Source organism: Mustela putorius, unplaced genomic scaffold (assembly GCF_011764305.1).
Source record: "Mustela putorius furo isolate JIRA1106 unplaced genomic scaffold, ASM1176430v1.1 tig00003859_pilon_pilon_pilon, whole genome shotgun sequence".
Taxonomy (NCBI): Eukaryota; Metazoa; Chordata; class Mammalia; order Carnivora; family Mustelidae; genus Mustela; species Mustela putorius.
The window spans coordinates 32310461-32322591 of NW_025422011.1; the positions used below are offsets into that span (position 1 = coordinate 32310461).

Sequence of the window (12131 nt, forward strand, 5' to 3'; positions counted from 1 at the left end):
ATTTGAATATTTAATTCAGTTGAAATTTCCTGTGAACTATAAGGAATTTTTTTCAAGGGGGGAGAGGACAGCGGGAGAGGGAGAGAGAGAATCGTAAAAGCAGGCTCCATGCCCAGCTTAGAGCCCAAAACAGGGCTCCATCTTAAAGCCCTGAGATAATGACCTGAGCTGAAATCAGGAGTCAGATGCTTAACTGACTGAGCCATCCAGGTGCCCCTATTTAAATGCATAATGTAAAATAATTCCCTTATTGCTGTAATTTAATGTGTAATATAAGAGATCTCATGTATAACCAGTACGTAGTTGACTATCTTGACTGCATCCTGCAAAATTTCGTAAAATATATCTGACAGGCCTGCCGTGACTCATCATTACTATCCTAACTGTGGTCACATTAAGCTTAGTTTTGAAGTACTTATTAAATCTGAAAAGCGATCTTTGGAATTTCCCAGAAGTTTTATTTCTAATACTTTTTTTCTTATCAAAATTTAACAGAATTCCCTTTATAATGTAAACAGTGAGGCCATTTAAATAACTAAGGAGATCTTAACTACCCAAACTTGCATATTTTCCTTTTGGATGTTTTATATTTATTATTTTCTGTTAGAAGAATAAATCTTCCTACAGGCTTCATTTTTTAAAAAGAGACACTTTTTATTTTTATTTTTTAAAAGATTTTATTTATTTATTTATTTGTCAGAGAGAGAGAGAGAGAGAGAGAGAACACAAGCAGGCAGGGCAGTAGGCAGAGGCAGAGAGACAGGCAGGCTCCCTGCTGAGCAAGAAGCCGGATGCAGGACTTGATCCTAGGACCCTGGGATCATGACCTGAGCCGAAGGCAGCGGCTTAACCAACTGAGCCACCCAGGCGACCCAAAAGAGACACTTTTTAAAAGAGACATTTAAAAAAATTTTTTTTAAGATTTTATTTATTTATTTGTCAGAATGAGAGAGAGAGAGAGACAGCTAGAGACGGAGTACAAGGTGGGGCAGTAGAAGAGGGAGAAGCTGGTTTCCCACTGAGTAGGGAGCCGATGGGGTGCTCAGTCAGGACCCTAGATTCATGATCTGAGCCAAAGGAACACACTTAATGACTGAGCCACCCAGGCGTCCCCATTAATTTTTTAAAGTTCACAGTAAAATATGTCTCAGTGAGTTGTAAATTTTTAGATGTGGATGAAGGTCTTGGAAATATTCAGGGTGACTCTTCTCCAAAGAATCTTTTATAATATTTCACTTTTGCGTGATTATTCAAATTAATCACAATAATAGCTTGGACATTTTTGGTTATTCTATAATATTTTTATTTTGTGTATATATAAATATTTGAGACAAGGCATAATAAGAGTTGCTTTTTCTGGTTTAAGCAGCAAAGTATTTGTTCATTTAAGTGATTGGTTATAAAAGTTATTTGTGAACTCTGCTCTGTGGCAGGTACTGTGGAATTGAGAAGTCAGTATATTTGATAAAATTAGAAATAATATAAAGAGATTTAGCTTAATACTCATTGGAAACCTATTGTTTCATTTAAGTTTTGTGAAAATATGTAGTATTCTGTAGTGAATAGCTAAGCCATTACATATTAAATAACGTATTTTTTATAAAGAAATAACTATACTTTCCAAAGTAGAAAATAGGGAAAAGAGTGCTATTGTTTTATATTTTTGTAAATATCATTGATATTGACTTACTAAAAGGCAGCTGCATTCTCATACCTGCTTCTGCATTCAAACTCTTGCAATATGGTGTTTTGATTAAAGTATACTAAGAAAGTCCAGGTCTCACAAATATGTAGTTGGAAAAAAGGAGGAGTACTTTAATAGCTTTTTAAGATAATTATGGAAACTCTTATTTGAATGATATACCAAAACTCAACAAGTAGTAATTTCTTAAAAATTAGATGCGGTGTGACATCTGTAAACACATCAATGAAATTTTCATACTGTTACATTAAAATCTCAGATGCCTGGGTGGCTCACTCATTAGGGGTCTGCCTTCGACTCAGGTCATGATCCCAGGGTCCTGGGATGGAGTACCATGTCAGACTCCCTGCTGCGGGGGGAAGCTTGCTTCTCCCTCTCCCTCTCCACGTGCTTGTGTTCCCTCTCTCACTGTGTCTCTCTCTGTCAAATAAATAAATAAAAATCTTAAAAAAAAAAAATCTCTTGGTATACTAGCACTTTGAATGGGTCTTTTATCCATCCATGATTTTGTAACATCATACATTGGTCATTTTGCAAATATGGAATCAATGAGTTATACAGATATTTCCTATATCGACATATATTAATATATAATACTTTAAGTACTACATTAGTTAATGTTACTGTCACATTCATCAGAAATATAAAAGCTATGAGATTCATGATTGTGTTTGAAAGCTCATTTATCATTGGTAATGCATATCTCAGATCCTTATCTTAAAATGACAGGCCCACTTCATTATTTTGAGAAAATGTCTGCCATATACATAAATCTGTATAAGCATATTTGTCTGTCATTTATTCTTTCCAGTAAAAAATGGTAGGAAAAAAAAAAGAAATGCAGCTAGTTCAGCTTACAACTTAAACAATTACAGAGTAGTATTTCTCTGAACAACTATCCTACTTCTATATGAAGTAAAAGTGCTTTATATCTACTTACTATTTGAAACACAGAATATTTAAAAAGTTGTATACTTAGGGGTTGAGTAATAATGAAATTAAACTATTGCTTCATCAAGGACATTTTAAACTGAAATTGACTTTTTTTTTTAAACAGCACATGTGCAGCTATGAAGAATACAGTGACTACAAGTATAATTTGGGGATTGCTGCCTTCATTTCTGTTAAGGTGGTGGCAATTTTACTTGCCATTACATTAGCACCATCAATGTAAATGTCAACAAAGTGAAAGAAACTACTAATTTTTATTATTATTATGAAAATAGTTTTTACCACTGGGATGCCTTTGAATCTCTGTACCCATTTTGATTCTGTTCAATGAATCAGAATAAAACATTCTTTAATTCTGTTTAGAATAAAAAATCCTTATCATGGCCACAAGAACTTGGATAGGTGGAGTGTTGAGAAATATACGCATAAAGAAAATGACAGGTCAACTTTTCTGTACCAAATTAGTAGAATAGACAATAAGTTCTAGGGAGATACATAAGAAGAAAAGGTTGTTGTTATTAAGATTACTTACTGTAATAAAAAAGGTACAAAAATAGTGTTGGAACACAGGAGAGGAACTTGATTGTTGGGTCTGGAGGGTGCTGGAGATAACTGGGAATTACAGAGAAGTGTTCTCAGAACAATTGATACTCAAGTACCCAATAAATATTTGTTAATAGTTATTTCAAAATAGGGGCACCTGGGTGGCTCAGTGGGTTAAAGCCTCTGCCTTCGTCTCATGTCATGGTCCTGGGGTCCTGGGATTGAGCCCCGTGTCGGGCTCTCTGTTCAGTGGGGAGCCTGCTTCCTCCTCTCTATCTGCCTATCTCTCTGCTTACTTGTGATCTCTGCCTGTCAAATAAATAAATAAAATCTTTAAAAAAAATAGTTAATTTGGGGCACCTGGGTGGCTCAGTGGGTTAAAGCCTCTGCCTTCAGCTCAGGTCCTGATCCCAGGGTCCTGGGATCGAGCCCCGCATCAGCCTCTCTGCTCAGCAGGGATCCTGCTTCCTCCTCTCTCTCTGCCTGCTTCTCTGTGATCTCCGTCTGTCAAATAAATAAATAAATAAAATCTTTAAAAAAATAGTTATTTCAAAATAAAAATATAAAAAATGTTTTCACTTATTTACTAATTAGTGATATTTTTAAGCTTTTCATGCTATTTCTTTATTCCTATGACATTTGCTTATAGAAATTGGCCTGATAGAATTTTTCTGCCGGTAGAAAAGTTCTGAACATGATTAATATCTCTCTCCAAATGTAGGAAATTATCCAGATCTCCCTTTTCGATGTCTCATTAGACTCAGTCAAGGAGGCAATGAGGCAATGAAAGGAGGGGCAGGTTTTGGAAGAAACTGATACAGAAGGAGAAAGAAAGTGTTATATATATGATGACAGAAACTAAAGTTGGATTCAAGGGAGTAGTGTTTACATCACTGGATTTTATCCCAGGGGCTATTCTTAGCACTTTCCATGTATTAACTCATGTAGACTTCCCAAGAGTACTAGTAGGTATGTACTCAGAGACTAACTTTTACAGATGAGGAAATTGAGACACTGAGAAGTTAAATAAAATGCTCAAGATGGCACAGTTATTGAGCAGTGACAGAAGGTAATCTGGCACAGAAAGCTACTGTATTGGTCAGTTCATTTCTGTTTTTGTTCCATCTCTTGAACAATACTGCTAATCAAGATATCTTGTTTTATTCAGGTTTTTGAAAATTGACTTTACTCCCCCCCCTCATATTTCTGGAGACTAGGAAAAGCAGTTTTAGATTCATAGCAAAATGGAACAGAAAGAAGTAAGAGTTCCTATATACTCTCTGCTCTCAAAGCACACAGCCTCCCACATTATCAATCTCCCCAACTACAGTGGTATATTTATTACACTTGATGAACCTACATTGATTGACATCATTATCACCCAAAGTCCATAATGTACATTAGCATTCACTGTTGGTGTTACACAATTCTGTAGGTTTTGACAAAAGTATAATAACATGTATCTACCATTATAGTATTATGCAGTTTTATGTATATGGTATTATACAGTATTATGGTATTATACAATATTGTGCATATAGTATTATACAAGTTCCATACCCTGAAAATCCTCTGTATTCTGCCTATTCATGTCCCTGCAATGTCCTCAATTTCAGATAACCCTTAATATTATTTTGCTGTCTCCGTAGTTTTGTATTTTTCAGAATGTCATGTAATTGGAATCATAATGTATGTAGCCCTTTTGGATTGAGGTCTTTCATTTATTAATATGCATATAAAGATCCTCCATGCCTTTTCATGGCTCCTTTTTAGCACTAAATAATATTCCATTGTCTCAAATGTGCCACAATTTATTTATCCATTCATCTACTGAAGGACATCTTGGTTGCTTCCATGTTTTGGCAGTTATGAATAAAGCAGCTATAAACATCCATGTGCAAGTTTTCTTTTGTGAACATGTTTTTGGGTAAATACCAAGGAACACAATTTCTGGATTGTCTACTGAGAATATGCTTAGTTTTATAAGAAACTGTCATACTATCTTCTATAGTAGTTGTCCATTTTGCCTTCCTACCAGCAATGCATTAGAGTTCCTGTTGTTCTACATCCTGTCAGTATTTGGCATTGCCAGTATTTTGGATTTTGGCCATTCTAATAGATATGTAATAATAACTCATTGTTATTTTAATTTATAATTCTGTAATGACATAGGATGTTGAATGTCTTATCGTATGCTTTTTTTTTCTCCTGTGTATCTTCTTTAGTGAGGTATCTGTTCAGATCTTTTGCCTATTTCTTAATTGAGTTGTTCTTTTTTTTATTGTTGACTTTTAAGAATTCTTTATATATTTTGGATGACTATACATTATTTAGTATGTCTTTTGCAGACCTTTTCCCAGTCTTTTCTTGGGTGGTTTTCTTTTTCGTTTTCTTTTTTAATGTTCAGGCTGCTGTTCAGCCAAGATTGCTTTTTTTTTTTTTAAAATATATTTTATTTATTCATTAGAGAGAGGGGGAGAGCACAAAGGGGTTGAGTAAGAGGGAAAAACAAACTCCCTGCTGAGCAGAGAGCCCAACATGGGGCTCGATCCCGGGACCCTGGGATCATGACCTGAGCTGAAGGCAGACACTTAATCAACTGAGCCACCCAGGTGCCCCGACTGTCTTCTCATTTGTTCATGGTATCTTTCACACAGCAAAAAAATTTTAATTGTAATGAAGTCTAGCTTATCAATTATTTCTTCTATTATTAATAATTTAGTGTTTTATCTAAATGGTTATTGCTAAAACCAAAGGTCATCTAAATTTTTTCCTATATTCTGGGAGCTTTAGAGTTTTGTGCTTTTAACATTTAGTTGTGTGATCCACTTTGAGCTAATTTTTATGAAGAGTGCAAGTTCGATCTGTGTCTAGATTCATTTTCTTCTATATGAATATCAGGTTATTTCAGCATCATTTTTTGAAAAGACTATCTTTTTTTTCCACTGCATTGCCTTTACTTCTTTGTCAAAGTTGACTATGTTTGGGTGTACTATTTCTGGTCTCTGTTCTATTTGATTAATCTGTATGTCTCTTCTTTTACCAATACTACACTGTCTTGATTACTCTAGCTTAATATTAGTCTTTAAGTCAAATAATGACTTTATTCTTTGACATTCTTCTTCTTCTTCAGTATTATGTTTGCTGTTCTAGATCTTTTACCTCTCTGTAAACTTTAAAAATGGGTCTAAAATCTGATTTTAGATTTTAAAAGATTTAAAAGATTTTAAAAGATTTTAAACTTTAATTTTAAACTTTGATTTTAAAAGATTTAAAACTTTAAAATCAGTTTGTCATTATCCACAAAATAACTTGCTGGGATGTTGATTGGGATTGCATTGAACTATAGATCAAGTTTGGAAGAACTGATACTTGACAGTATTGAGTCTTCCTATCCATGAGCATGGAATATCTTTCTTTTTATATAGTACTTCTTTGATTACTTTCTTTAAAGTTTTGTAGTTTTCCTCATGTAAATCTTGTATATATTTTGTCAACTTTAACCTAATTATTTAATTGGGGGAGGTTCTAATGTAAATGGTACTGTATTTTTAATTTCAAACAACACTTGTTCATTTCTTGGTATATAGGAAGGCAGTTAACTTTTGTATATGAACCTTGATATTTTGTATATGAACCTCTGATATTAGTAATTCATATCTTTTTTTTTCTTAGTTAACTGGCTAGAGGCTTGTTGATTTTAATGATCTTTTTCAAGAACCAGCTATGTTTTGTTGATTTTCTCTGTTGATTTTTTGTTTTCAATTTTATTGATTTCTGCTCTGATTTTTAAAAATTTTTTTACCTGCTTACTTTGGGTTTAATTTACTCTCCTTTTTCTAGCTTTCTAAGATAGAAGCTTAGATTATTGATTTTAGATCTTTCTTCTTTTCTAATATATGCATTCAATGCTATAAATTTTCTTTAAGCGCTGCTTTTGCTGAATCCCAAAAATGTTAATAAGTTGTATTTTCCTTCAGATATTTTTCAAATTTCTTTTGAGATTTTGTCTTTGACCCATGTATTATTTAGAAGTGTGTTGTTTAACGTCCAAGTAATTTGGGACTTTTTCAACTACTTTTCTGTTACTAGTCCAGTTCTGTTGGGGCATCTTAGAGCAGTTCACTGCCATGTTCCCATGCTCCCCTAAGAGCATACATTGTATATTTTCTATTCCTTACAATACATTGATATACATTACATAGCGTATAACATGGTCTGTTTTAATGAACAAGATATCTTTTTCATTGTATTGAATTGAAGACTTAGATTAATGAAGCAATTTTTAAATAATTCTCCTTTCCATCAGTGATAGATACTTAGCACTTTGTCTTCAACTCATTTCATGATCTGTTCTAAAGAGGGGAAAGTTTTTCATTTATGGTGATTTGTATCTATATATGCCAATCTGTGTCTAAGAATGAGTGGCATCTGTGGAAAATCTAGGCTGTTTTCTTAAAATGTTTATGTGCATTGGAGAAAGTGTTCTATGTTGTAAATATGTACTTAATATATATAAAGTAGATATATATATTGGCTATTGTACACACACATATATATTGACTTAGGTAACATACCATATGAGCTGGATTTTTTTTTTTTTTTACAATGGAGGGATATTTAACATTTCACAAAAATTTATAAGTAATAAATTTTCATTATACCTTTAAAATGTGACAGTTTTTTTCTATCCCATTTAGTTTTGTCAGCCTGGCGGATGGCAGCTGTCCAGAGAAAGGAAGCAGCCAACATTTTTTGTGGTGGTCCTGACAGATATTGACTCAGATCGACATTACTGCTCGTGCCTGACCTTCTATGAGGCAGAAATCAATCTTCAGGTACAACAACTTTTCTAGCCAAAAGAACAATATTTAGGAATCTTTTTTTAAATGCCATTTTTGTTGTTGTTGTTGTTGTTAGAACTATAAGTTTAAGTTCTTTGGGTTACTTTAGAAAGACTGAGGTACTATGCTGTTGGAGAAGAGAGGAAGAAGTAAAATTTAATTGTTTTCTTTTAAAATACTGATCATAATCTGAGTATTTCCAAGAATAGCATATTCATGAATTGGTTTATTCCCTGTCAGTCCTGTTCTTGAGAGATCTTTTATAGAATATAGAGTATAATCAGAATGTTTATAAATCACCAATCACAATGCTCGATATTATTTTTTAAGTACCCAACTAAATGTCAAGTCATTATTATTAGTAGTGGGAGTATCAATATGACAAGACTGAGATTCAGAGGCTAGAACCATAGAAATGAAAAATACTGGTTTCTCAGAGTATTTGTTGGGGCTCTTAGTTTCAGACAGATGAATCTACTTTCTCTAATTTATGCATAAAAGGATTTATGACAATGTATTGGGCAGCTTACTTAATTTCATGGATTATGGGTGAGCTGGGAACCAATTTTGGGTACTAGGAATTGCCTAGCTTGGGTCTGTTTTAGTAACTTTTTCTGCCTTTGACCACTTGGCACTTATGATGTTGCATACTAGACAATATAACCTTTACATGTTGCCCTAAAAAAATCTAACCTCTCATGTGCAGCCTGTTTAATCTTACACTGGTGACTTTTGCTTTAAATCTCACATGGTTTGTTTCCTTGTGGAAGTCAGAGTCCATGCAGATCCCACCCCCCTGGAAAGGAATCAGAAACATTTTTTGTTGTTGTTATGCATCTGTTTGTTTGTTTTGCTTTCAAAGCTCTATGGTGCAAAAAAGAAACTATGAAAGAGTTTGGAGGATATTGAGTAAGCTGATCTGCATTATCTGCAGTACTTTCTGCTACACACAGGTGAATGAGTATCACCGCCAGAATAAAGGATTGGCTTGCTTTCTAAAATGGCCTCACAGGGTGCCTGGGTGGCTCAGTGGGTTAAGCTGCTGCCTTCAGCTCAGGTCATGATCTCAGGGTCCTGGGATCGAGTCCCGCATCAGGCTCTCTGCTCAGCAGGGAGCCTGCTTCCTCCTCTCTCTCTCTCTGCCTGCCTCTCTGCCTACTTGTGATCTCTCTCTGTCAAATAAATAAATAAAATCTTTAAAAAATAAAATAAAATAAAATAAAATGGCCTCACAAAGAAGCATTTGTTGTTTGGGTTGTTCTAATTAAAACTCCAATATCTGAATGTTACCAGAGGCAGAAATCTGAATTTGTAGTACAAGAGAAGATGTCACCTTTCTTGACACAGACTTATATTATTCACATTCATTAGACTGATGTATTAAAACCAGCATGCTAGTTTATTAATTTACTGTGGTAAATTAAAAGTTAACATAGAACAAAACATGCATCATCTGTATTATCAATAAATTCTCTCTCTGTTGTCAGATCTTTGTGGGAAGCCATTTCAAAATCTGAAGCATTTTGGTTGTGGAATCAAACTAAGGAATATTTTATGTCTAATATTAATGCCTATTAGACTAACATAGCCCACTGTTTCTATTTGAGATTAGAGATTGTGTTGTTAGTGGGGACAAAAACTTAGAAGTCAGTGACAATAGCCATTTCTATTGTGGATAGTGTTTGAGTGTATGTTGCCAACAAATAATAATCAAATTCCCATTTTTTATCAATTTAGTCTAAAAGTGTTCTCTAGCCAAAGCCTATCTCTTTTAGGTGACCTTTCATTTCTATGTTGATCTTCAGAATTTAAGTTAGTTCTGAAAATGCAATATTTTATTTTTCTATTCTTTTTTTTTTTTTAAGATTTTATTTATTTATTTGACAGAGAGTGCAAGTAGGCAGAGTGGTAGGGAGAGGCAGAGGGAGAGGGAGAAGCAGGCCCTCCGCTGAGCAGGGAGCCTGAAGTGAGGCTCGATCCTAGGACCCTGGGATCATGACCAGAGTCGAAGGCAGACACTTAACCTACTGAGTCACCCAGGGGCCCCTTATTTCTCTATTGCTGATGGTATCTCTTCACAATTCCCTAGAATTGCCCAATGAAACCGTGATTTTTCACGTTCTTTTTTCTTTCTCCCTCACAGCCAACCCCTCTTGCCCCAAAATAACTGACAGAAAAGTAATACATTAAGATGATGTAGGGGGTTCCTCCATTGTCATTGGGGATATAGCAAACTCCTGAACTCAGTTCCTCCCACAGACACACCAGATCTGCTGCTGCCATTGAATGATTACTTCTGAAAGAAATCGGAAACTAGCTGAGCAACTCACACTGCGCAAAAATACCCACACTGAAATGAGTAGGGAAGGCTAAAACAGACTCTTATCATAAATCTTACCCCTTGCACAGTGATTTTGGGAAGGAATTTATAACTTCCAGCTTTTCCCTGATGCGTAAGGCATTTGGACCCAACATCTAGCCTCAACTGGATAATGTTTAAGACTTGCACCTGAGAGATGGGCATCCAAAACACCTAACTTTGAAAGCCAGTGTCCATGAGACACGTGGGTCTCATGGACACATGCACATTATATTTGCATACATGAGACAAGTGGGTCTCATGGACACATGGTTCTATCCATGAGACTCACCAGTCTATAGCAAACTACTAGAGTTCTTAATAGGTTTACAAAAATTCTCTGTGGCTATCTCCCTAGGGCTCAGGATGAAGAGAACAGAACTCTCCATCTCCCAGTCTTTCCCTGAAAGAGTCCCATTTGCATACTTTTTTTTTAATAAAAAAAAAATTTTTAAAGATTTTATTTATTTACTTGACAGAGAGAGATCACAAGCAGGCAGAGAGGCAGGCAGAGAGAGAGGAAGGGAAGCAGGCTCCCTGCTGAGCAGAGAGCCCGATGCGGGACTCGATCCCAGGACCCTGAGATCATGACCTGAGCCGAAGGCAGCGGCTTAACCCACTGAGCCACCCAGGCACCCAAATTTAAAAATGTTTAAAAAAGATTTTATTTATTTGTCAGAGAGAGAACACAAGCAGAGGGAGCAGCAGGCAGAGCAGGCAGAGGGAGAAGCAGGCTTCCTGCTGAGCAGGGAGCCCAGGGTGGGACTTGATCGCAGGACACTGGGATAATAACCTGAGCTGAAGACATGCGCTGTACCAACTGAGCCACCCAGTTGTCCCTATTTGTATACTTTAAAAGTTCCTGCCTTAGGGTCAGGTTTCTAATTTAGCATATCTCTGGGGACCTCAGGGGAGACCAGGGAGGCTAACAGGTGCATCTCTGTGTTCTCTCTGGCCCACTTCACTTCACCAGTTTTCCCCTGAAAAGATCTGTGCCCATGTCTGGCACTTCAGATTTGCAGTTGCTGCCTAAGGAATGCACCCTTTTAATATGTTGGCTCTGGTAGCTAGAAAGGCTTAAATTGTAAGGTCCCACAGGACTTAAGCAAAAAAAAGAAAGTTCTTACCTGGCCATCCCCACCCAGGACTCAGTGCAGAAGCAGCAGACAGAAATACCCATCTCCAAGTCTTTCACTGAAAGACGTATATTTGCATACATTAAAAACTGCTTCCTCAGGACCTGGCTTTTAGTCAGTCAGAATGTGGTTGCTGAGATCCTTTTCTTTAGCACACTGACAAGTCTTGATACACCCTCAACTACAGGAAGCACTAAGAATAAGGTAGTCTGCTTGACAATCACAGAGGTTTGAGAGATAGCGAAGAACTATGGAAGATTGAATTGATAAGGTTCGTCCTCCTAGGAGAGCCCACTCCTTCAAGATTAGGAATGCATAGAAACTAACAATGAAAGTCAAGGAAAATGAAGAAACAGGAATATGTTCCAAATGAAAGGACAGAATAAAACCTCAAAAAAAGGAGAAATGGAGGTAAGAAATTTACCTGACAAAAGGTTCAAAATAATGATTATAAAGATGGTCCCTTAGCACAGGAGAAGAATAAATAAGGTCAGAAGTTTAACACAAAACATAAAAAAAGTACCAAATACAAGTCACAGAGCCAAAGCATAGAATAACCACACTGAAACATACCAAAAGGGATTTAACAGCAGATA

General features: G+C 35.8%; 1 protein-coding gene across 3 annotated transcripts in view; it reads left to right on the plus strand.

Moving 5' to 3' along the window:
* SBF2 (SET binding factor 2) overlaps positions 1 to 12131 on the plus strand; it is a 468206-nt gene that overhangs the window by 194146 nt on the left and 261929 nt on the right. For all 3 annotated transcript variants that reach the window (XM_004751963.3, XM_004751964.3, XM_045065843.1), the window contains one exon: positions 7897 to 8034. In XM_004751963.3, coding sequence (XP_004752020.2) covers positions 7897 to 8034 — 138 coding nt within the window. The remainder of the gene's footprint in view (positions 1 to 7896; positions 8035 to 12131) is intronic.